The 25,953-nt window shown below is 37.1% G+C and overlaps 4 protein-coding genes across 10 annotated transcripts; 2 read left to right on the forward strand and 2 right to left on the reverse strand.

Annotated features, from left to right (window-relative positions):
* Positions 1-303: 303 nt before the first annotated feature.
* Positions 304-2,394, forward strand: LOC114723679 (arginine decarboxylase-like). Its single transcript, XM_028909905.1, has one exon. It carries the CDS (start codon positions 304-306, stop codon positions 2,392-2,394), a length of 2,091 nt encoding a protein of 696 aa, XP_028765738.1.
* A 1,627-nt stretch (positions 2,395-4,021) lies between these two features.
* On the forward strand, positions 4,022-7,851 carry LOC114723614 (ubiquitin fusion degradation protein 1 homolog). Of its 5 annotated transcripts, none has more exons than XM_028909811.1 (9): positions 4,022-4,121; positions 4,329-4,424; positions 5,226-5,250; positions 5,432-5,464; positions 5,596-5,717; positions 5,837-5,967; positions 6,302-6,492; positions 7,053-7,261; positions 7,541-7,851. In XM_028909811.1, exons 1-9 carry the CDS (start codon positions 4,119-4,121, stop codon positions 7,619-7,621), a joined length of 891 nt encoding a protein of 296 aa, XP_028765644.1. In that variant the 5' UTR covers positions 4,022-4,118; the 3' UTR covers positions 7,622-7,851. The 5 variants fall into 5 exon arrangements, with proteins under 5 accessions (XP_028765644.1, XP_028765645.1, XP_028765646.1 ...); XM_028909812.1 differs by having other exon boundaries at positions 7,544-7,851; XM_028909813.1 differs by having other exon boundaries at positions 4,329-4,406.
* On the reverse strand, positions 7,829-13,335 carry LOC114723612 (epimerase family protein SDR39U1 homolog, chloroplastic). 3 transcript variants are annotated; one of them, XM_028909809.1, is made up of 13 exons: positions 13,140-13,335; positions 12,975-13,028; positions 12,362-12,875; positions 11,958-12,017; positions 11,493-11,611; positions 11,017-11,061; positions 10,808-10,886; positions 10,549-10,610; positions 9,670-9,772; positions 9,366-9,426; positions 9,052-9,122; positions 8,373-8,512; positions 7,829-8,231 (listed from the first exon to the last, which is right to left on the reverse strand). In XM_028909809.1, the coding sequence occupies exons 3-13, from the start codon at positions 12,426-12,428 to the stop codon at positions 8,130-8,132; spliced, it is 909 nt and encodes a 302-aa protein (XP_028765642.1). In that variant the 5' UTR covers positions 12,429-12,875; positions 12,975-13,028; positions 13,140-13,335; the 3' UTR covers positions 7,829-8,129. The 3 variants fall into 3 exon arrangements, with proteins under 3 accessions (XP_028765642.1, XP_028765641.1, XP_028765643.1); XM_028909808.1 differs by having other exon boundaries at positions 12,362-12,437; positions 13,140-13,334; XM_028909810.1 differs by lacking the exons at positions 12,975-13,028; positions 13,140-13,335 and having other exon boundaries at positions 11,950-12,017; positions 12,362-12,406.
* A 4,442-nt stretch (positions 13,336-17,777) lies between these two features.
* On the reverse strand, positions 17,778-25,953 carry LOC114723625 (kinesin-like protein KIN-7E). The gene is made up of 16 exons (XM_028909827.1): positions 25,792-25,953; positions 25,201-25,667; positions 24,097-24,386; positions 23,440-23,529; positions 23,252-23,352; positions 23,034-23,147; positions 22,880-22,961; positions 22,740-22,807; positions 22,588-22,653; positions 22,424-22,511; positions 21,549-21,943; positions 20,526-20,627; positions 20,257-20,413; positions 19,614-20,185; positions 18,932-19,221; positions 17,778-18,371 (listed from the first exon to the last, which is right to left on the reverse strand). Exons 3-16 carry the CDS (start codon positions 24,314-24,316, stop codon positions 18,053-18,055), a joined length of 2,664 nt encoding a protein of 887 aa, XP_028765660.1. The 5' UTR covers positions 24,317-24,386; positions 25,201-25,667; positions 25,792-25,953; the 3' UTR covers positions 17,778-18,052.

Genomic DNA, 25,953 nt, shown 5'->3' on the forward strand with positions numbered 1-25,953 from the left:
GATTTTTAAAAGGCCAATAATAGTAAGATGGTATTTTAAGGAAGAGAGCTATAACAGGTAAGACAAATATAATTTGAACTGGTGTGCAGGGGCCAGAATTTTTGTTATATAATTCATCCATCCCATACTTCCTTGTACAATTTAACTGCCATACAACTCTCCACTATACTGCGACATCTTCTTTGACCAAGCCTACTAGTACAAAGTCCCCTATTTTCTCCCGATCTCTCACTCTCCTCTAGTTCAATAACTTTCCATCATTTTCAAATTAAGTTTTTGGTATGTTCAATCGCGGCTAAAGAGATGCAGACCTTGTCTGATTCCGTTAATGCTTCAGTTACTCCACTCGGCTTTCTTTTCTCTGCTGAGGATTGCCCTCTTAAGGCAGGTGATGTAATTTTTGGCAAATCTCAGGCGAAAGACGATGCCAGCACCACCAGCAACACTGTTACCGATGCCAGTGCCGCCGAGAATTCATGCTGGACACCCTCGTTGTCTGCCTCTCTTTATAAGATTGATAAATGGGGGCCTCCATACTTTTTTGTCAATTCCTCTGGAAATATATCAGTCCGCCCACATGGCTCATCGACCCATCCTCATCAAGAGATTGATTTATTGAAGATTGTGAAGAATGTTACTGATCCAAAATCTTTCGGTGGTCTTGCGTTGCAGCTTCCTCTCATTATTCGACTTCCAGATGTACTCAAGGACCGGCTTGAGTCTATTAACTCGGCCTTCCAACGTGCAATCCAGTCTCACGGATACCAGTCTGATTATCAAGGTGTTTACCCAGTGAAGAGCAATCACGACCGCTTCATTGTGGAGGACATTGTGAGATTCGGCTTCTCTTTTCGTTTTGGGTTAGAGGCAGGATCAAAGGCTGAGCTCCTCCTCGCTATGACTTGTTTGTGTGAAGGTAATCCTGAGGCTTTTTTCATTTGCAATGGGCATAAAGACTCTGAGTATATCTCTTTGGCCTTGATTGCAAGGAGGCTCGCCTTGAATACCTTTATCGTTCTCGAGCAAGAAGAGGAAACTGATATTATTATTGAGCGGAGCAAGAAGCTTGGCATTCGGCCTGTGATTGGTGTTCGAGCTAAATTGAGGACAAAACATTCTGGCCTTTATGGGTCAGCATCAGGCGAGAAAGGCAAGTTTGGGCTAACCACGGCTCAAATTCTGAAGGTTGTGAGAAAGCTTGAAAAAGTGGGTATGCTTGAATGCCTTCAGTTGCTGCATTTTCATATAGGTTCTCAAATTCCTTCAACAACAAGTGTCAATGATGGCGTCAGAGAGGCTACGCAGATCTATTGTGAATTAGTTCGACTGGGTGCTCACATGCAAGTCATCGACATCGGAGGTGGTTTGGGCATAGATTACGACGGTTCTAAGTCAAACCATTCTGATCTTTCTGTTGGATATACCATTGATGAATATGCTGCAACTGTTGTTCAAGCAATTCGACATGTTTGTGACGTCAATTCCATCAAACACCCTGTAATTTGCAGTGAAAGTGGTAGAGCTATTGTGTCTCATCATTCCATTTTGATCTTTGAGGTTATTTCTTCTGACATATATGAAGCACCGATCTTGTCCGCCTCCGAACTGCAGCATTTAGTTGATGGGTTATCAGAGGATGCTCGTGCTGATTATCATAATCTATCACGTGCAGCTGTGAAAGGCGACTATGAAACTTGTTTGTATCACACGGAGCAATTAAAGCAACGATGTTTTGAACAATTCAATCAAGGGTCTTTTAGTATTGAACAGCTTGCTGCTGTAGATGGTTTGTTTGGGTTGGTTCAGAAAGCAGCTAGTTCAAATGATCCAGTTCGACCTTACCATGCAAATCTCTCTGTGTTCGCGTCCATTCCTGAATCCGTTGGAGTAGGACAGTTATTTCCTATAGTTCCCATTCATCGCTTAGATGAACGGCCAACAGTAAGAGGGATCTTGTCAGATTTAACATGTGACGGTGGCGGGAAGATAGACAAGTTCATAGGAGAAGAACGTAGCCTGCCCCTCCATGAATTAAAGGACGATGATGTTGGAAAATACTGCGTGGGAATGTTCCTAGGAGGGGCTTACCAGGAGTCAATAGGTGGGCTTCATAACCTTTTTGGGGGGCCCACTGTTGTTCGAGTGCTACAGACAGACAACATGGATAGGTTTACGTTGACGCATGCAATGCCAGGGTTGTCGTGTGGCAACCTCCTTGAAGTTATGCAATACAAGCCGCAACTCATGCTTGAGACCTTAAAACACAGAGTCCAACAGTTTGTGGAGGAAGAGAATGGCGATCAAAGTGTGGCTTCTGCTTCAGAATTGGCTACTCAACTAGCTCGCTCCTTCAACAACATGCCTTATTTGGTCCCATCATCTCTTGAGGAATAATGGCTTAGAGCTTATCACGCACAAGCTTTTATTTGTTTATTTATTTATATCTATATATATGTATGTATATGTATTATTAATTACTAATTCATTGTCGATCGTTGCCTCTTAATTTGGATATCCTCATTGTGTCCCTCGCTTAATTTGGATATTGTATATATTGCAAATTTTATTATTACATTCGTTAAGCAATTTTTTTGTTTTATTTTTTTAATTAAAAATGATATTTATTTTGCTTTTGTTTTATTATTGAAAATGTAATTGAATAAAGAAAGAGTCTCTTTAATTATGATAATTTTTAATCCCGTACCATTTATTCTTAGAAATTAGAAATTAATTGTATTTTTTTTATAATTTGAATTTATTATATCAATTTATCATATGAAATTTCAAATAAAAATATATCATTTAATTTTAATTGAAATAAAAAAAACCCTGATATTTTCATATATTTTAAACATATTCCTCAGGTTTGGTTTTTTTAAAAAAAAAATCTCAGGACAACATTGTACCTTCTTAACTAAAAAAATTCTTAAAAGAAAAGTATTATAAGTGAAGCTTTCAAAAGATAACAGGTTTTTGGAGAGAATTCATGAGGAAAGCACACTGATATTATATAAGAGAGTTATTAAAACTCCTCCTACTCCTAACTATTGGCAAAGCTTGGTTTATATAGTGACTGAAATTATAACATGACAAACAATCCAGAATAATTATATAGATATAAAAGTAAAGATTTCAGACACGCATGACATAAAAGCAAATATGTTTTTAATTATTACAACAGGACAAACACATTTTTAACAAAGACAAATTTAAAGTGGACTCATGACATAAAGTAGATGCCTTGTGGATTATCCTTATTGCAAACTTTTGCATATGAGTTCATAGCTGGGAGACAAATTCATGACATCTTCTGAGTCAGAGTTGTCAGTATTAGAATTACAGATTCCTGATGTGTTTACGAAAGCATATTAATTATGAATCTATGATCACTTGTTTGAGCGTGGGTTTAGAAGCAGCTCAAGCCACCCTAACACACCTTTTGAATGCAGGGAGAGGAACTACCATGCTCAATATTAAGGTTTAAGACGCTATCCCAGCTGATATGTGGAAGAAAATGAAGCTAATTAATAAACTTGTTTCTTTTGACAACAGAAACTAATAAACTTTTGTTACTGTTATACCCTTCAATCCCACTTTTGGCCTGTCATTTTTATGTATTCTGGCCAGGTCTCATTGGTTGCATGGTGCAAGTCCGGCCGAATCTATTCGTTGAGAAAAGAAAACGACGTCGCGGGAACATTACGCTGTATTTGTTTCTAATGCTACAATTCCAGATGTCTTGCATTTATTCTCAGATCAAACTACATATTATTCCAACCACCTTTTTTTTTCTTTTAAATTCTGGTATACTATTCTTGCTACTTTTTCTTTATTATTATCATTACTTGACCCCTATTACTGCTCTACATATCTTACTTGTTTGATTTGCTGGTAATTAACGTAATCCTGTATATTGCTACTCTGAAATTGGTTGCTAGTTTTCTTTATTTCAGCTAATTGACTTTTCATTCATAATTCATCACTTTTCCTTGTTTTGTGTGTTTATATATATATATATATATAGAGAGAGAGAGAGAGAGAGAGGGAGAGGGGAGAGCTTGGAGGATTGCTCGTCTGATATCACTGTCCATAATACCCAGAAAGTTACAAGAGAAAACATGGTGAGCATTGCCTTTGAGATTTCTCCAAAAATCAGCAAGTCTATGTTTTCAGTTTCATCAGTTTGAACTCATACTTCATTTGTACTTTCATTTGTTCTAATTAACTCTTCTGATGATCATATATGCAGTCGAATAATTAATTACATAGAGTTTAAAAGTACAATTATTCTTACACCAATGATCTGTTGGTTGTGTTTGCGGCAGCAGTTTTCCTACGACCATGGGAACCGTGGGACAGCATTCGAGAGGACATATCGATGTTACCCTGCTGCTTTTATCGACAAGGTCTGCATTCTTTCGTACGTTTGGTTTCACAGATTTGCTCATTAGTATTTATTACATATAGTCAAGCATGATTTAGAAGTTTTAGGGGGTGTTTGGTTAAAAACCAAACCATGGTTTCAGAAGTACTTTTACGGATTACGAAATAAATATGTGGAGGAGATTACCTCGTTTTGCGGGAAATTGCTTCTGAAACCATGGTTTTGGGTTTCAAACACCCCCTTAATCACCTGGTAATTTAAAGCTGTAATTATTTTTAGATTTCATATATACTTGTCATTTTCGCTCAAATGTGGCACGAGTTTCTCGCGATGAGCATGCATGGAGCTGGTTTTTATGCTTCTATTCATCTTTTAAGGTTGATTGAGTTTGTAGCCAATTTAATAAATGGGGAATGTATTTGATCAATTATACTGCATTCGATTTAATGCAAAGAGTCGTACTTTATTAACAAGCATTTCATGCTGCCTCACATGCGGAATAAAAAGGAGTTACGTTCATACTGAACAAAACTTCTGTAACACACACACACGTGTGAAGTTCAGTTTGCAGTCCCCAGAAATGCAAATATATAGCTCAACTCTGCTGATGCAAGACTATTACACTTATTAAAGATAAATTAATACACTTTTTTCTCCATCATGTAATTAATAAATACTAGAGAGTCTCTAGCAAATAACATGGAGGTGAACGGGAAAAATGCATGGTTAAAAGTGAAAAACAAATGATGCACCAGCATTAATTTAAGTTCTTTTTGTTTTCCCCCCTCAACAACTATTCTAACATCTTTTTTTTTTTTTTAAATGTTCGTTAATCCTGCAGCCTCAACTTGAAAGTGGTGATAAAAGTAATTATCCTCATGCAAGCCAGATTATTACTTCCTCTGGTCCTAAATATAAAACTCATTTTATAGTATAATTTACACTACAAAATAGGTTTTATATTTAGGACGGGACGGGTATTATTTTTTTCCTTCAATCTTCTCCAAACTAACTGTCTAATACTGATCTTAATTCTTCTTGTTTCAGTTATAATGCCTCCATCAGCCCTTGGTCGTCTAGGTCAGTTGTTTCAATTTTACCTCTTATGCCTATCTAAATAACTAAATGAAGCTAATCATCATAGATTTATTTACGTTGTATCCTATCAAGAAGCTAAGGTTGGAAAGCTAATGTTAAATATAACACTGCAGCATCTCTACATATTAATTATCCAATGTTGTTTGAACTCCGGAATGATGCTGCTGATAGGGTTTCTCATTGTGGGGTGCTGGAGTTCATTTCAGAGGAAGGCGTGATATATATGCCTTACTGGGTAGGCATTTTCAAATTTAAACACGCACTCTCCTTTTTGGAAGCTACTCCTTTGGTCCTTAATATTAAGACTTACTTAACTCTTTTTTATTTTATTTTATTGGATTGTTACTTGTGCAGATGATGCAGAACCTGCTTTTACAAGAGGGAGACATGGTAAAAGTGAAAAATGCAGCACTTCCCAAGGGAACATATGTTAAATTACAGCCTCACACCCAGGACTTCTTTGATATTGCTAATCCAAAAGCCATGTGAGTTTGATGACCACCATCTTTATTAATGCAAATCATCAATCTGCTTCTTCTAAAATCAATATATGCAATGGGAATGACCCTTCATATTAATATTATGCTTCAAAAGAATATGTATGCTGTTTGTTGTTATGCCTATTCATTTGAAACTATCATAGACATAATTGTTCTTCAGCACTATCACATGCGTCTTTCTGTTCCATAGTTATATGGTTATGATATAAAACCAGTAGATATTTTGTTGTCTTCTGTCTTATGTAACAGAAAATTATGCTCCCTACATTTGTATGCAGAACTCTGTTAAGATATGTAACCATTTCTTTTTTAAATGCAGGTTAGAGACCACTCTGAGAAATTTTACCTGCTTAACCACTGGAGATAGCTTCATGGTGGCATACAACAACCAAAAGTATTACATAGATGTTATAGAAACCAAGCCTGCTAATGCAATAACCATCACTGACACTGACTGTGAGGTGGACTTGGCTCCTTCATTGGATTACATAAAATCTGCACTGAAGAAAGGTGCTTTTCCTCTTCATATTGTGCCCTGTGCTTTACACATTGGAGTAGGCTGACAGTAAATAAGATCGTTTCTGGAATCTTCATTTCAAGATAACTTTTAGCGTGAAATTAATGGGAGTATTTAACATAATGTAATTTTAATCCTGATATCTTGGATGTTTAATGTCGTATGAGATAACAGGATAGCATAGGATGACGCCATCATAACAGCCTTTATAAAAATATTGATTGTGCATATACATGTCGTGAAAATTTTCAATTTGTTAACTAAATATATGAATCTTAATGCCATTATATCTTGTACGTAGGCACTTTATACCATGACATTCAAAACAACAAAGAAAGTGAGAAAATGTACCAAATGGCTTCCTCGCAACTGTGTTGGTATACTATTGCAGAAGGCAAATAAATTTGAAATGGAAAACACAGCATTTTTGTGGGGGATTTAGACGAAATTTGCAGTAATATAGTGATAGTTACTTTTATTCTTAAATATGATATTTGACTGTTGGCAAAAAAAAAAAAATGATATTTGACTGACTTCATGTTCCTCTTTACAGCCAAGGAGGCCCAAGCTGAAAAAGGACCTAAATTCAACCCTTTTTCTGGTAGTGGAAAACGTTTGGATGGAAAACCATTGAAGTATCAATCTCCCTCAAATGGAAATTCACTGTCTTCGGCAGCACCTGGTTCTCACAGAAATAGTCGTCAGTCTAAAGGAAATATTGTTTTTGGATCTGATGTGTACCGTACAACAGAAATAGGAGAGGTAACTCGCTTCTGCTTTCAAATATTTATATCTGTTAAAAATTGGCAGTAACATGTTTAAAGAGAAATAGACACATAATATGTAAAATCTACCTGGGTTGAAGACTTTACATGAATAATAAACCTCACAATATATATATATATATATATATATATATATGAACATCATACAAAATATGCCATATTTTCTATGAAGATGACACGGTCGATTTCTCAAACATTAAGAAGACGTAAATCCCTTTCAATTTAAAATCCTGTTCTTACTTTTATGTCTATCTAGCAGGGAAGGAATCAAATCGACGACCTCCTCAACAAGAAGAGCCAAAATTTCGGGCTTTTATGGGGAAGAAGTACTCTCTAAGGGGCTGATTAAATATTAAATCAAGTGCTTCGAACTTCTACTCTACTTTACTAAACTTGTCTGCATATAATGAGAAGATGACACGGTACGATGCAATAAGAAGCCTACGGCCTATGTAACTGCCTTACAGTAATAAGAGATCACGCCCATCTAATCGTCCAAGTATTTATAGGTTGAGTACCAACCTTCATATTATGTAAACATCACTTGAGGATTAAATTCGAGCTCTTTAAAAACTTGCCGTTGAGTGTCAGAATCACCGTAACAAGTAATCAGAAGGGTACATAGTTGAAGTAGCCCCACACAGATATATACATTGCACAGTTAACCATAATTATACTAATTCTATATTTTAGCTCTGCTATATGAAAAATCCACTTGGTGGTTGTGATCGCACGTCTTGCTTGAATTCTGGAATTTCCTTGGTGACGCCTCTGATATTTGGAAATGCCGGTGGCCTGAATCCAAAGAATAAAGAATATAGAAGTTGTTGATGTCAAAACTATGTTTATGAAAGAATGGCCTTGAGTGCATCTTTCACATAACGATATTTGAAAGGGAAACCCAACTCCTTAGCTTTTGTAGGCAGCACCTTTTGCCCATCTAAAACCTGCAAACAACTTAGGGACTTAATGCAAAGAGTACAATATGGGCAGTAGAGAGAGATGCATAGATAAATCCAGTGTACCTAAGAATTATTTGGACTATAAGGACAGAGCAAATAATAACCAGAGATGATATGGAATTTTACCACGGTAGCACCTTCGCCAAGAACAGCCTTGAGGGCAAAATCAGGTACAGGCAACCATGATGGGCGACCAACGACATTTCCCAGTTGTTCACACAATTCTGCCAATCTGACTGGATTTGGTGCAGTTCCATTGATAACTCCTAACACATATCATAAGTAAACAAATCCAATAAGAAGCGACTCTTGACCAAGGTTCATAACAATCAATGAACAGGATCATGATTCCACATTAATGATAATACTGCCTCCAGTCCTTAATATAAAAATTAGTTGACTAATTTGAGTAGATTAAGAAAGTTTGTTAAGTTAGTTACTTGTAACAAATAGGTGTTGTCTTTTCTAAAATACTCTTGTTAATCATAGGTATTAGATAGAACTACTATTTGATAAAATATTTAACATGTGCAGCTACTTCAAGGGTTACCTTAGGAAAAATAGATAAATACCAGAGACAAGGTGGATTGGGGTCTTATATTTAGGATTAAATTAAAAGTTAAATTAATTCTTATATTAAGGACCGAATGTAGTACTGTTCAAGTACTACCAAGAAACATGTGTTCAACTGAATAATGTGATAACATTGATGAACAATGGTTTTGATGGCAATTACTTCGAAGGTATACATGTACGAAAAATTGATAAAGTTCAACTTGGGTAATGGGTATACAGGAGCGTTCACCTTTATAAGATGGATTTGATAATGCTTCGTAGACTAAATTGACAATGTCATCCAAATGAATCCAAGAGAACCTGCACAAACAAGTCAACAGTCAAATTTGCACCTTCCTAAAAACAATAACAAAACCATGAACCGATGCATCAAAATTCTGCATTGTTACTATAGCAAATTGGAAGATCAAGTAAAACAGCTTAGGTGCTTGTCAGCTAAGGGGTCGAAGCAGGATTTGGTTCCAAACTTCTTCATGCCATGATAACAGACTAACAATACCACAAAATAACCTCTTATGGAGTACAAGGTAAAGAGTGCAATACCACTGTTTTCCGGAACCCAGAGGTCCACCAGCAAACATCATAAAAAGAGGGACCATTTTGGCTGCAGAGGCTCAAAGATGCATCAGTTTCACTTATACAGTATCATGAATTCAAGAATCATCTACATTTTTTCAAAGTCTGAAATTTCCAAAATAAAGTTTATCTCGCTGATCGTCCAATTCAGAACCACAAGACAACTTTAACCATAGCTAGACAAATAGATAATTGTCACTTACAATGCAGTAATATTCGACAGTTCAGAATGAAATCAGTGCGAGAAGCACATTAGCTGATATGTACATACCTAGTGCTCCACCATCTTTGCCAAGAACAACACCAATGCGAATTAGAGCTAATCTTACATCCCCATTTACTTTAAGAGCTGTTGATTCCCATTCCCTACAAACCTGAAAGAATTTGCGCAGCTTCTGTCAGAGCAATGTAGTTGCTCAAGTGCAACCTACAACACAGTGCATACATTCTATTTTATCATTATAACTTCGAATCCCACAGTTTTTCAAGACATAAGGGAGCCAACACAAGTCCCCGCAGTATAACAGAATGCCCAATAACAATCCTGGTGGTGATATAACTTGAATCAAAATTTCAGTATTATGGTTGAATGCAATTGTAGAAGTTCTATTTATCTGAGTGATCATCTTTTTCCCAAGTCTGGATGATTAAAGGAGTGTTCATTTAAAACAGGCCGCACCATGTGGAAGTTTGACGATGGCAATCCTTGATCTCAAACTGCCATCAACATCTGGCTTTGTTTAACTTCTGTATTATTGAAGTAGACACTTTTAAGGCTAACAATTTCATATAATCTCCGCACTTGCAACGCATGACTAGATTTTCAGTAATCATCGGTAACCTTTTCCATCAAGAAATATCAACTCGATCATCTTCCTTTTCTCAGTCAGCTTCTTAATAGAAAAACAAACAGAAAGCCAATTACGTATTCATAAAGTTCTTACACAATGCATGGAACTCAACGTATCAACGGATTTCAGAGACATCTTTCTTATTAAAAATATAACATAAGAAAGATGAAAATCCATCTGACTGTGTAAGTACTCTTAAGACATTGAGTGGACTAGTCACCTTGTTATTGTTATAGTCATGGGACATTTTGAAAGCTTACATTTTCTCATTTAATAACAATTATACAAATTGTAATTACCTCAGCTAAGTAATCCTTTCCCGAGGGACTTTGTTCATCAAACACTTCGGTCTCACTGGTGCCTGCCACAGCACAAGAACAAAATATTTAAAAAGGGATAAGGAATATGCAAAACCTGCAACCTCAACTTAAAGAGTCAGGTGAGTACAGCACATGCTCTAAACTTGCTAACCAAAACGTGTAATAACTACTAATATTAAATGCCAACAAGCAAGCGTAGTATTTACTAACAGTGAAATAACTTTGGGTACATCCATACCATAGTAACCAACAGCCGTTGCACTGACTAAAACTTTTGGCCGAATATCATCAGGTGCACTGTTTATGCATTCTACAACCTTTGCTTTGAGATGAAAGTGTCAGAATAAGAATTTTAAACTCTACACACCTCTTGATTCTTTTCATGTGCACATTTTAGAAAGTAAAATATTTGTTTTCATTATTTTCATAAGAGAACTGAATGCTAACCTTTGACGTAACTCTAATTCTGCTCTCCTTGATCTCCTTTTTAACCTACAATATTGGCATAAATATACCAGTTTAATGTTATGCGTGTGCCCATATTATCAGCAGTTTAAAGCAGGTGTAGAGAACACAGAGGTAAGGACAAAATGTATTGCCTTACATTGTCTAATCTTGAAGTCTCACAAATATTGTCTTGCAGAATTTACATTTTTAAACAATTACTTGAGCCACAACAGATTGTAAAATATAATTAACATATGTCGATAAAAATGTTTTCTTGTTAGTATTTTCATAGAGTTGCTAAATGCAAGAGTGTAAGATTTTCCAGCACAAGAAGAAAGGCAAGGCATACATACTAACAAATTGAAATTTAAAGAATTGCATACAAAGAGACGAAGCAGAAAATATTAAGATATCTATCATCTCTTAATGTTCACCGCCTTGGTGTGAGACTGGATCGAATAAGAATATGATTATACCTCGGAAGACCATCTCGTACTTATGGGCATGCCAGCCAAATTCACAACGCCAGTTGAGCCATGAATACACTCTTTCCATTCCGACTCGTCTGCTATCTTGATTCCTGGAAAGTCTTTTGCTGTAAAACCGAAGGGCAGTGTGAAAAGCTAATCAGTTAAACCAGAGTGATATATATGTATTAAGATGTACCTTGGAATACAGAAAGAAATTCCTTTTTCCACCATTACTAGGAAAATAACAAAATTCCTCTAGGGGAGGAACCCAAAATGATCTATTAATGTTTAGTGACAATATGAATATGGTACTTAGAAAGGAAGATACATTATTCTACCGTTTTCAAGCGAAAGGGAAACGTAATCTTCGTCTCTTGTCTTAAACTAGAAGAGTTTGCTGAGTATATATCTTTTCAGAGTGCGTGTGTGCCTGTGAATGCAAATTATTACATTTAATCATTACCTTCTTACCCGGAAAAATTTGTTCTGCCTTGGATTTAAAGCGTGTCAAGACATGGACTCTATGATTGTCTGAAAGAAAATCATTGGTTTCGGGAAGAGAATGTCAGCTTAGTTATTCAATTATTTCCCAGCAAAAGCTCGAATTTAAAAAAATGCATATGCGGGCAAGGGATAACAAAATCCAGGCAAGCTATTTGTTTTTGCTGGTTAGGAAATCTACGACAGCTAGAGAATGCTTTCATGGTGAAGGATTTTGAAGTAAAGGGAATTAAAAGTTGACGACAAATATATGTGAGAGCATACTTGACTAAGGTAACAGAAGAACTTGAATATACATTAGAAATTACATATGCTTTATAACATACTAGATTCAAAAATGACTTAGCTAGTTGGAGCCTCGGGTAGAGAATAACCTGCATGCAGCCTTTGCACCAACCTTTTACCTATAAAGCCTGTTGCTCCAGTTACTGATATGATCATTTGGTTTTCCTGAAATCACTCTGTGGTCAACGATTTGAAAGAAGCAGAAGTATACCAAGATTATCCGAAGCCTAACATTATGAACCTAAAAAATTATTCAGTAGAACCACGGCAACCTGTCCTAACAAGCCCATTAATGATGGTTATGAACCACGAGATATATGCAATGAAAATTAGCAGACCATCCCTATTCAAATTTTGGAATTCGGAAATCTTATAGATTGATGCACATTATACAACTAAGATTGTAGCTTTCAAGCCCACCGATCTCCTTTTTTGGATTTAATCCTAACAAAGTGTCAGATTCGCCAAAACAAGATCAAGAAAAGCCTAACTTGAATGGCCACAAAAGCATGCCCTGCTAGAAACAGAAGCTAATCAACTTCACCATTAGGCTTTGGATATCATCCCGAGCCATTAGAACATGTGTGCTCATAATGATGGTCCCTTCAAAGTCAAATAACAATGAGTAACATCTTCAGATTACATGCTTCAAAACTGGATAAAACGCTAAGTAAACAAAAGGCATAAACTTTAAACATGTACCTTCTGGGTTTCATCAGAGCTACACCACACCTTGAATCTCCTAACTTCGGGGGTCTAATAAAAATAAAAAGAAAAAGAAAAAGCATGGGAAGCAAAGAATGCGTGATAAGTAAGCGGAGAAACGAGGGGACATCAAGAATTGAATATAACAGCGGAAATGCATACTGAGAAGCGTGGAGCCAAACGGAGGGAGAAAGAGAAGTTGGAGACCACGTGAGAACGGCGGCTCCAGAAATTCCCATTGATAAGCCTTTGCGGCTAATTCAGTGTGGTCGTGGCAGTACAGAAGAGTTCGCGTCCTTAGATTGAAGGGAGAAGACCGTACAGTGATATGTGAGTAAACTTAGTAAAGTATCATCTGTCGTGTTTGATTTCAAGCCACAACAATCTCCTACATTATCATATCAATCACCCATTTCTCTCTTTCCGGCTTAGAATTGGACGACGACATTATTTCACACGCGCAATTTCATACCTCCACTTTTCAATCATCATAATCCAGCTCTCTTCAACATGTCACGGCAAGACAGTTTTTTCTGTTACCATGTCACAAACTACTACGATAACTCTTGCATTTGCCGATAACATTCATAACGACTTTTTCGTGGATTTAATTGCATACATTGATGTTAATGTTCTGGCCCAAACAAAATGTATATATTAATGCATATATATGTGTGTGTATTAATTTGCTCTTAGAAAATATGCCGCCCTCCCGCCGGGGATAATTCATCAAATCATCAATACTTATAATAAATTTTAGCTCCAAGTGAATCCAACTATTCACTATTTATGAGTAATACAACTAAATTACTTTTAATATGTTATATTTTGATGGCAAAAAATAAATAATATATTGTATTTTTTCTAATTTTTCCCCTGCACTTTTAACATGTTAAATTGATGATTTTGAAATTGTATATTATCACTCTTAAATACTACCTCTGGTCCTTAATATAAAACTGGTTTGATTTTTATTTTGATCTTAAATATAAAATTTCAATACATTTTGTCTTTCATATTTATCTATTTTTTTAAGATAGTTTTTGTCATAATAACAGTTTTAGCCAATATACTTGATTAGTAAGGATATTTTAGAAAAAAAAATACATATTTATTATAAATAATTAACTTAGTTAATTTTATAATCTATTTAAATTAATCAACTAGAGTGTGTGAAGAAAAATAGAATTGCAGATTTTTTTTAAAAAAAAATATGTAAACAGAACCACAGATACATCATACATGAATCAAGTAGGTAATGGGGTTCGGCCGAAAAGAAGGTTCATTGCAGTCCGTGGCTGTGAAGAAGATCAGGATCTTCCCAGTCCATAACTTGGCCCGGACCATTTAAGCCCATAAAGGATCTTCTTGGCCTTCTCACTGCTGAAGCGCGAGCGAAGACGAACGTGGCGACCGGTGGTGTTGGCTGGTGGCACGATGCAGTGGTTTGGTGCAGTGGCGAGGCTGGTTGTGATGGCGGGCAAACCGGCGGCGACGGAGACGCCGTCATATGCCAGAGCGGCGCCGATATTGTGTGGACGTGGGGACAAGAAGACAAAGAGAGGGAAGAGATTCAAGGGATCGTATGGCAATGCAAGGCCCAAGAAAGAAAAGAAGATCGAGCGCATTAAGGATAAGGTCGAAGTTCCTAGGTCTACCCCTTGGCCTCTTCCATTCAAGCTTATCTGATCCTAAGCTAACGCACAGACAGCCTTACTTCTGAGTCTTTAGTTTAGGAGGTTCTGCTCTCGAATCCGAAGGAGCGGAGGGTTAAGTTTCGTTGTGAGCTGTGATTAATTGTAATCTTATAACCCTTGTAATCGAATTTGATTGGCTTGGCGACTATCTTGCTTCTATATTCATTTCTGTTTTCTGTTTCAATTTCGTTGATATATACCCAAAAAAAAAAAAAAAAAGCAGCCGAAAATTCTATCGGTGGCTTTCGAAGCGTCAACGGTTCGTCTTCTCTACCTATATGCTGCTCATTGGAAATCGGATCCTTTTGAGCATTCCTCTGAGACATCGAAATTTTATTGATTGTCTACAAATATATTGTTCATGATAATTGTAGGGAGAAAAAGGTTTCGGATTTATGGGCTGTGTGATCAAAATCGCTATCAGTTTGCCACAATTTATCGTCACATCATTTGGCATCAATTTGGAGTCGGGTGACTTCTTTGGAAACTATTAGTTGACATGTGCTGCCTCAGGGCGGTTCATTTGCTGTGGATATTCCTACAATAACCCACAAGAGCACGATAATTCTGGTCATACAAGAGCGTGTTTACTTTATAATTTGAATTGAGCAACGTTTCCTCAGTGCTGCGGCAATTTTGTTTGAAAGAGATGAGCAAGTCAATCAGAATAGATAAAATGTCGTTAGTACAATCACAATTTAACTTGGTGAGTATATGACTGAATGATTAGAAGACTTATTCACCCCCTGATAAAAGATGCAAATCAATGGAAACCACTAGAAGACTTCCTTATGCACATCATAAAAATTGTGATTTCAAGTGATTCACATCATTCAGCTAAGTAAGCTAAATGCGTGTTTGGTTTCTTGAAATGCACAGTCTTCTTTTTAATTGTGTTCTTAAATGACTTTGGCAGTGGTTTATGTTTGCATACACATGCACTCTGGTATGTGGTGAACAATTGAACATAGTTTGCCACACCTGCGAGTGTAGTTTTAGTCTAGGCTCCCGAAAAATACAAACCCCTTTTTTTATCTTCCTTTTCACGTGAAGTTACATATGCCAGCGATTCTAACACCAAATTCATGGCAGCGATCCATCTGCATTCAAAATCTTGAAAGAAGATAAACCATAGGGCTATTTCTGCAAGCATCGAAGCCAGATCTACTGCTTCAATGCAACTAATGAAAGCAGAAAGGATCAAATGAGGATAATTCCCTGTGTGCCTACCTGTAGTTTATACCAAACAGCAAACAATTATACAGAAATATCAGCTTTTGGGTTGTCGCTTTGCTGAATTTCAGATTCTTCTGGGTATTGTAGCTCCTCTGACAATCTGAGAAACAGGTCTGCAATTATGGGAAGCCCCACAACTATAAGTAAGACGGCTAAGAGCATGATCAAAGCCCCAATCCGCGAGACCCATTGGCTATATAAAGTTGATCTTCCTGTTGCAGTGGCAGCTTCATGTCCATAGCGAATTGTCCATAGCAGCAAGGCCATGGCTACCAGAGAGCTGACAATTCGCAACAATATTGCCTTGGTGATGGGGTTGGTGTTAGGGAAGATCTTCCTAATCTTGGCTCTGGTTAACTGGTAGTGGGAACCCATCATGTTGGTCTAAGAAGCTTGTTTGAGAGATTTTGAGATTAAATCATACTGTCTGTGTCTGAATTCTCTGCTGGGAGCATGTTTTTATTTTTGTCCCAATGAAACGACATTTTGAAAGTGGTGGGTGTGTACTGATCCTTTTTAAAGTCATGGTATTTATGGGGATGGTGATGAGGGATGATATTTGGCTGGGTGGGGTATTAATTAATGATATGAGATACAAACTGAAAGAGAATCCTTTGGTGGGGTTTGGATCCAAGTAAATAAATAAATGATGAAATACCTGTCAAGCAGGGAGGGCTAAAAGAACAAGAAGAAGCAAGCTTTATATGTTAGTTTAATTCTTCTTGATTCTGTGCTTGGAGAGATAACTGTTGGATTTTTTGAGGGGATGTAGGATTTCCGTGGGAAGTGGCAGCATAGTAGGTCATTGGAAAAGACGATGGAAGTGCATCCAATGGGAGTTAACAAGAAGAGTTGCGTGGGCGGCTAGTCCCAAGATGTTGGATATGCAAACGACATCGTTGCTGCTTTGGATACTACGTTGTCTTTCTGTCAAACGTGGCTGCTATGTACAACCTAACTATGATCATGGTTCTCTTCACGCACAGCATCGGCCATGGCGTTGCAATTCAGATGAATGCAGCCACCACACAGGCACGTGCTTAGCAGCAACCGGGATGTCAGAAAAACAAGATCAAACCACCAAAAAAAAATTTCAGCTTGTTAGGTTTCATAATCAATCATTTTAATGTTTAGTACTACATTAATTCTTAATATAAACCTAGATAATTAATTTGGGAAGATTAAAAAATTAATTTAGTTAGTTATTTGTAACACTGTGTGTTGACTTCTTTAAATTACTCTTATTTAATCATGTATATTGAAACTATACTATAAATTTGAGAACACATTATAAATTTAAAAGATAGAATAAATCAGGATCTTAAGTTTAGAGCCGCCAACTAGCCATTATATGTAGGATAGAAAGTAATTTTTCTTTTGGGGTGAAATTACATGTTTAGTATTTGACAGTCAAAAAGTAAAACAAATGAGTATGTCGACACTAATCTTCATTTTTATATGCTGTTGTCTTTTGAGAAACTTTTATATACATCCAACGTATCATGTTTATGTAATAGTAGCGAGAGATGAAGTTAAATCACATATTTTATTCAATAAAATAGATATGAAATTCACCCCAATTTATAACTCAAGTTCATTGGAGAGTTAATCGTGCGCGCATAAATACGTGCGCGCGCATGTACCTAAAATGAATTCTTATAATTTTATGATTTATTACCGGTGCATGCATCTTAGAAGTTGAACAACATTTTTTATTTTAAAATTAACTGTCGAATTTGTCATTTGTATTTTTAATGCAGGCCCCACAGTATCCTTTATTGTTCTTTATTATACAGCAATCGGGGAAAAAAACATTTCTTTGTAAATTTTTTTGGGGGGACAAAACCTGATGGTACGGTCAACGGCATTTTACCAAGGAGGGGGATTAATCAGTCGGCAAATCCTACAAATTTGAAGGTATATTAACTGATACATTACACGTGAAGTGGCACAACAAAACTAGAGACCACGCTCACCATGCCTAAGTGAAGCAGCTAAACCAGGCAGAAAAACCAAGCACAACTCTTTTTTTTTTTTTTTTTGGGGACCGGAAAGCACAACTCTATTTCAAACAATAAATTTAGGCCACAGTTTCACTCCCATTAACAAAGAATGCGTCAGATAGATACCAAATATCAAAGCCTACAGAAGTGATGCTCTACTATTTTTCCAAGGATAAGATCTTCTCCTTGTCTGACAGGGCGTGCAGAAGCTAAGCCCAAACATCTCCTTAAAAGCCTTCCCCTGTTCTGAGAACCTCACCAACTTTGCAATCACAGAAGCACTTTCTATGATGTGGTTCATATCAGTGTTGTTCCATAAACGCTTCGCCAGCTGCATCCTCCTGCGTTTTGAATCCAATCCAATACCCCACTTCTTGAACAGACTTCTCCTCTCTTCCTCAGAAAGCCTTCTCATAAGCTTGACGAGCATTTCCCTCTCCCGGCAAAGAGACCTCTCACTGTTAATATGAGAGAAAGACAAACAATCAATATTCCACAGAGTGGTGTTCAATTTCTAACCAGATCCTAATATGTCGTTGCAGAATTTCAAGAAAATTATGCATATGATTTGGTTAAGGCATCCTCCTTGCCGCCACTTCTAGTTACCAAACCAAACTTCCTCCTCCTTAAGACCACACGTTTGTATTGAATCATCAGTCCATACGAAATAACAATAAGATGTGCTTGTCCACATGATTTTTAAATGGATTAAACTTTGTTCTTAAGGTATTTGTTGTCACATTGTTCAATAAAAATATAACACGTGGAGTGAAAGACCTAGTCATGCGATGTTGAGTTATGGAAAAATCTAATAGCCGAGGCATACGAACTATAGCCTAGTTTTTTCTTTTTTTAAATTTTGGACCATATTCCACATAAAATAAAATATTAAAAAAAAAAAGTTTCTGTTGACCATTTCAGCGACTTGAATTAATGCCCACTCAACAGTCAACACATTATAAAAGCAACAAACCCAACCATATGAATCCTCAAGTAAATGCACAAATAGAGAGGGAACCTGGAAGAAAGTGTGGCTATCTGTCCATCCTTCACGTTCTTATTTTCATGAGAAAATGTTTCCCTGAGGAAAGACAGTCTTCGAAGCTCTACCTCAATGTAAATGGAATCTGTTGGATCACCCCTGAACAGAAGAAAGAAGTATGTCCTATGAATCAGCGATACACTACAAGCTTGCCACAATTCGAATATCTCCTTTTGCTGTCTCTTGAATTGTAGAGGCCAATCTAAAGGAGTTTCAGGTGCCTCTAACATTGGGTCTATGCCTACATCTTTCACATTCTTCTGAACCTACAAGTAAGAAAACAGAACTTAGTCAAGAGCATAAATTGCCGGCACTAATGCTGAGCACCCAAATGCAATTTTTAAGCATCAAATCCAATGGCCTGAAGAGAAGCAGAAAGAAGACACAATTTGCCGATGTAATTATGCCAATTCATGAAACATGTCTTTCTACAGAAGAAGTTTTAAGATTCTTCAGGTTCGATAGCTCCATAATTGTGAAGAACAGCTAAATGCAACGTTATGACATAATGCAAAAGATAAACCAAAAATGCGCTGTTAACCCATCAAAAAGATCAGAAGTAGTATGATACCAGTCAGTTACTTGGGGCAAAAAATTTAGCAGATCCTTTCCTGCAAATTTAAGACCAATAATGGCAATTAAAATGGCTTATTCTTACCATTTCCTTCATCCCAGCAACAAAAGTTCGGACGCTAGTGATATCCTCATCAGCAGATGTTCTCATGCTGTTTGCCCTTAACTCGTCTCTGGAGGGTGTTCCAATAGAAGACTGAGAATCATTCCTTGACAACCTTGTGGCATCACCATAAATTAATGGAGGTAACTTTCTCCGTAAACCTTCTGGTCTTCCTAGGAAGCCTTTCGCAAACCCATTAGCCGGTGTGCTCTCTGTTTCCCCTAACCACTCAGGAGATCCAGTCATGAGATGTTCTGTACAACTCCAGCTCCTTGTTAACTTAACGTTCCTAGAATTTGATGAACCAATGGTCATTTGTGCATCATTCAATCTCGGCTCCAGAGCAACATCTTCTGAATTGTCTTGGATTTGGCTGGTTTCCCTTTCTTCGTGAAGAGGACCCATCATTTCCTGACCAGTATCACCCTCTCCAGGCATTGGTTGTGCCAAGATCCCGTTATCAGTTCTTGATGAATCAATATACTCTGAGTTATCTCTGTTGGAGTCATCCATCTCAATACATTGAACTTCTTTGCAATATTCATCAGTGTACTCTGTACAAGCAAGATCTAGTAAATGTATAGTAACAGCATCTGATGCAGTTCAAATCTAGTAAAGAACTTACCATTAGATTGATGATTGGACCCTTCAGGATTAATTCCATTGTATCCTTCATTAAAGTGAGGGTTGCTGAACTCTCTAAAGCGTAAATCATGATGAGGGCCATAAATGCTTGATGACTCTGACACTGAGCACTCATCCTCCCAGGTATCATCCACTTCCTGCAAAATAGGATGATTGTTAATGCTACCCTTAAATTTGAAGGGAAAAAGTAGGAAATACCATAATCAACTATGTGCAATAAATTTTTGGTAACAAGGATATGAAAATTACTTTTGCAGATTTACGGTCATTTCCAACCATCCGTAGCAAATCCTCAACACGAGACTGTGCAAGATCACGCTGCTTGGTTAGCTCCCTAATCTCCTTTTCCATCTGAAACATCGGAATCCATGTTACCACCATCTAAGGAGAAAGGAAAAGGCACCAAGCTAGTGCTTGAAAAACGTGTCATCAATATGCAGCAGTCCAGCTGTAGCTAAATCATGGTATACTAGTTAGCTCAAATACACGTAACCTCTTCCTTCAAGTTCAACTTTGATCAATAGGTGATTATAACTCTTGTAATTTCAATTTTGGCAATCATGCTCTTCAACGTTTGACATATGACATATAGCGCCTTCCATCAAATGATCATGAATTTTAATTTTAAAAAAAAGCATGCCTTAATCCACTTAGTAAAGTCAGCTATATGGGTTGCATGTTGCCATTATGTTCCGTCAACAACTAGCTCTTTAATGGTATCATTCACCACATGATCCCATTCAATGACTTTCTTGAGTTCCCTTGTTGGTTTCCCTTTATCTTTTCTAGAGGGCTTAATAAGATCATGAAGTAAAATAAACGGAAAATATATATATCTCATTTGAAGAGGGGTTTTGACAGAATAAATTTACCAAGTGTCCTACTAGGTGAGGTTTTCTCAATCTGATAACTCACAGACAAATTAAATTTTTAGCTAGAGTTCATAGACTTGAAGATTGGGTGAAATGAGACATTTGCCATGAATTGAAAGTTTCAACCAGACTCAATTGGCAAAATTAAAAAGTGAAGGAGCTATTTGCCAAAAGGTGAAACTTGAGCATGCACAAGTATTGCCAAGGAAAATATAACAGGCATCTCCAATCACAAAAATGCCTACCTGACCTCCCAAACCACAACAAAACAACACTGTCATGCAACTAAAAAAACAAAAGAACGCTTTTTAAGATCTACCACAACATGGTGCGACCCTTTTAGGTATTAAGTTATATAAACTGACTGAGCTACAGAATAGCACAAGTTCAACAGTATAACCTTTTCAATCTGGAGGTCTTTCTTTCTCAGCAATGCTGCATAATCGCAGTTGGAGGCAGCATGTGTAGGAGTTCTCAGCTCGCTCTCCAATCTTGCCACCTCCTTTTGTAAATGCTTAACCAAGGCCTTATCAGACATCACTACATTAACCTGTGCTTTAGTGGTCACTTCCTTAGCACAACAAGCAAAAAGAAGTGTGTTTCTAGTTTGCTCGACATGGCTTCGAGCACTGCTCAAAGTGCAAATGATGGCTGTTCTTGCATTTCCACCCAAGCAAGGCTGCAGTATGCGAGTCAACTTGGAATCCCTGTAGTTGACGTGGCCCTGTCTCTCCTTACTGCATCCAATCAAATTGTCAATGGAAACTGATTTAAAAAAAAGGAAAAAGATGGAAACTTTTAAATTTTACATATGAAAAGCTCTGTAATAGGAGTATCTTCATCTGATAAAGATTAGACACCAGGAAAAACACAATAGCATCCTATTCGGTGCAAGTTTTCATCTGAGTGACATTCACATTATACAAACTAGTCTAAACCTTATCACGTCTCCAGAAAGGCGTCAATTGCTAGTGGATTTCAATAAAAACTATCCAACTGACATGTTATACAGTTGTATGAAAACTATCGTGTGAACAACGAAAATAGTAAAATACTGCTAATCAGTTTCACATACCCAGATTCACAGAACACTCAAGGGCAACCTTACTGCCAGCAATATCGCAAATGATAAATTAGATAATTAAGAGGTTAAACAGCTGACTGACATCAAAGTGCTGAAAACAAGTTTTCCAAACGTACCGGGCTAAATGCCAAGTACAATAAGAAATATAAAGAATCAAAGGATGACATAAAGGAACAAGTATAACACCTGACAGTTTAAGTAATGACATCCTTCTTTCAATCTCGTTCCAGCTGATAATGCCTGAGATGCACGCTCACTCCCTGCCAAATCAACAAAATTCTGCATAGAACAAGTTTAGTTGATGTAAAATCAGAGCAACATTTTATTTAGGGAGAAGTTATAAATATGCACATACCACACTGGCTGCTAAGGTGGTTGAGTTGCCTTTGCCCAAGAATTCTCGGGCAGAACTTTCAACAGTCTGCAAGGTTGCAAACCATGACTAAAGCTCTACAAGGAAAAACACTAAAGCATTATGTTTTAAGCAAGGAAAGAGAAGGCACATACCAGTCTAATAATTTGGTGAGATCTCGAACTCTTTTCGTTCAGGTATGTCTCTCCAACCTGTCTCTGGGCTGCAAGAATATAGCAGGCACTGTAATTATACAGATCATCTTATAACAAAAAGATTATGAAAAATCTTCTACCTTCACAAAAAGACAGGAGCTCTTTCAAATGTGCCCAGTCCCGTAGAGTTTCTTCTGTGAGTTTCTCTACAATGGTTCCTCTCTGATTAAAAAGAGAGATCATGAGAACAGTCTTGTTGAATAACCAGTAACTCAATATATTAAAGGCATTTACCTCAGGATCATCCCGAAGCCTTAATGCAGTGTTGTCTGTGCTAAGAAGGTCTCTGACAACTTCATTATAAATTTCAATTGCTGAGAACTTCAATACAAATGCTCTTTCTTCATGCTAAAACAGTACAGAAAAGGATCACTAAAAATAGAAAGTTGAGAGTTCTGGCAAAAAATAATGCTGAACAGTTTAGGAAAAGATCAACGAGTCAGTAGTTTTACTCTATTTATATAGTCGAAAATGTCTGCTACAGAATACTCGGTTATTCCATTCATAGTGTATGTCTTTCCACTGCTTGTTTGTCCATAAGCAAATATGCTCGCTGAAAGAATACAAAGACATGGTCAAAGCATTTGGGGTGTTAAGTGGAAAGTAAATTGAAACTAGCCAGTAAACAGCATATACTTACAGTTAATGCCACTAACAACTGAAAGAGCAATTTCTCTAGCTCCTTCCTCATATACCTGCTTTGTGGAGCAGTCACCTTGAAACACTCTGTCTATCTCCAGATTAAAAACCAAAATTAAAAAACCCTCTTTATACGATAATTGGACCTCCAATACAAATATGACTTAAGAAACAATTTCAAACACTATCCCGCAATAGAACTAAATGTTATATATTTAAGTATAATATATAGGTAAGAATTAAAAATGAAGAGAAAACAAACAAGGAAGATAGAAGATGTTGGAACTTTAGCAACTGATGTACACAGATTCAAATAAATGATTTGCATCACCAAGAAACCATTTTCAAAAACTGAACAAAGGATTATAAGGTAACGAGTGCATCTCCTAGCCAACGTATGTCAAGCCAATGGTCTTGAGAGTAATCAGTTAATTAAACCTTTTTCTCTGGGTAAGACAAAGCAATTCTTTACAGCATTTACACACACACCTTAATATGGGTGCGTGTCACAAATTTGCTTAATTCCTGAATTAAACACTTATGCCACAGTTCCCAATTCTTGACAATGCCAAGAGAACAACAAATCATATAATTTAGATTTAATAACAATAAAAATTTCCCAAAATTAAGTCAACTTAATGGAAAGATGTTTACTTACCAAATGTGTAGGCACTTGGAAATGTGGAACCCTCCCGCAGGGTATTCCGGTACAATATGGTAGTATCATTGATGCATTCCCAATCTGCCACTTCATTGACAGCAATTTCCTTATCACTCAAAGGCCTCAACCTTACTGACACAAGAATCTTCTCTTCACGGCCACTCACACCATGCATCTTCTCCCATTTGATCATTTGTTCTCCATCAATGGCCCCCATTTCTCTCTTCACTTCTAGCGTGATGTTCTTCTCAGCTCAATTCACGAGTTATTCAGAACAAGCCCACAACCTGAAAACCCCAATAGCGGAAAACATGTGGAGTTTCTTTGTTGAACTTATTCTTACCTTTCTCAAGTATAAGGCAAAGGAAATAGCTGGCAGTTAAAAATATTACGCCCCCAATTTGAGCATTATTGGCAAGAAGCTAATCATGGATAATAAACACCAAACTCAGGAGACAACGACCCATTAATTTCAGTTGATAAATCAATAAAAGTGACAACAAGCTAACTTCAGATTGCATCCAACCGCCAGAAGGAAAGACGAAGACAAAATATAATGCTAACTAATTACGTTTCTGTCGTCAAAAAATTATCAGTCGTTGGCACTATCCAAGAATCCATAACATTTTTTCTTCCAAAAAAGAAATAAAAGGGAAGACAAAGAAGGTCCATCACGGGTTGTTTTGCTAATTCTTTGCTGCCAAGTTCACTTGGGGGGGGGGGGTGAGAAAAATGAAAGGAACCACCAAAAAAAGAAAGTTTAGTATAAAAAAGAGCCGGGACAAAAACATGGAAAATGAGATTCCGAATATTAATCCTTCCTTCAACAATGACCAATTGTGATTTAAGAATAGGAAACTTCCGATAGGAGCGACCCGCAATGCTTGTGAATGAAGTAAACGAGCATTAACGTGAATTTTGCATTTGACAGTGACTTAAAAGTGTTCCAAAGCGCTGGTCCTAAATAGACAGGTCGATCTTCACCCTCATTAGTTACCTATCTGCTTCTCATGTAGAGAGACAGTTACTTGTTCATCAACGATCTACTTCTAAAATCATTATGTTAGTTTTTGACAGGTAGCAGAAACTCAAGAAATTTACCTCAATTCCCCTGTCATTTTCACGATGCGCTAAGCGAAAACAACCACAACCAAATTCACAGAGCAACGCCGTTTGAATAACTTCTGAAGACTACACTATTATCTGCTTCTACCATGATCCACAAACCAGAATCGGATAAGAACGTGCTCTTCTGTTCGAACGAACTGTATCACCAAATTTAACCCCAGGAAACAACGTCTCCGCTTAGTCAATTCGAAATAATCAACCACAGCGACTCAGAGTCAAGAGTAAAATCCACGCATAAATCTCGATGGTCCTCCTCAAAATTCATTACACGCCTTCCGAAAGTCACTCACTTACCTCTTCAAAGACCCCTCCCCCCAAAAAAAAAAATTGCTCAAAGGCTTGAGTCACTCAACATCCAAGAGCCACTAACATCATCTGAATCCTCTCGGCAAGCTTTGACGAATTTTCTCCAGAAGCCATCAACAGCCAGTGTGACGTAGCTTCCAAGTTCAGAACATCAGATTTAGTTTAGCAAAAAAGAAATGAAAAGATAAAGATGCTGAAGCTTTTATCAATGGGAATAAAGTGACAAAGAACAGAGAAGTAAAAGAAAAGAGGAAGTACCCCCAAGGAATAGAACAGTAGAAATAGTCCAAATTTGCAAGACCCACGATCTGGAAGGAAGAAAACTGCCAAAATCACGACGCCATGTGAGAGAGGGTCGTCGGTTCCTTCCTCACTCTCTCTCACACACAGCGGGAAGGAATGGAATGGAGACCCTGGGAA

Source organism: Neltuma alba, unplaced genomic scaffold (assembly GCF_004799145.2).
Source record: "Neltuma alba isolate B1F8T4 unplaced genomic scaffold, ASM479914v2 tig00012148_pilon, whole genome shotgun sequence".
Classification (NCBI taxonomy): Eukaryota; Viridiplantae; Streptophyta; class Magnoliopsida; order Fabales; family Fabaceae; genus Neltuma; species Neltuma alba.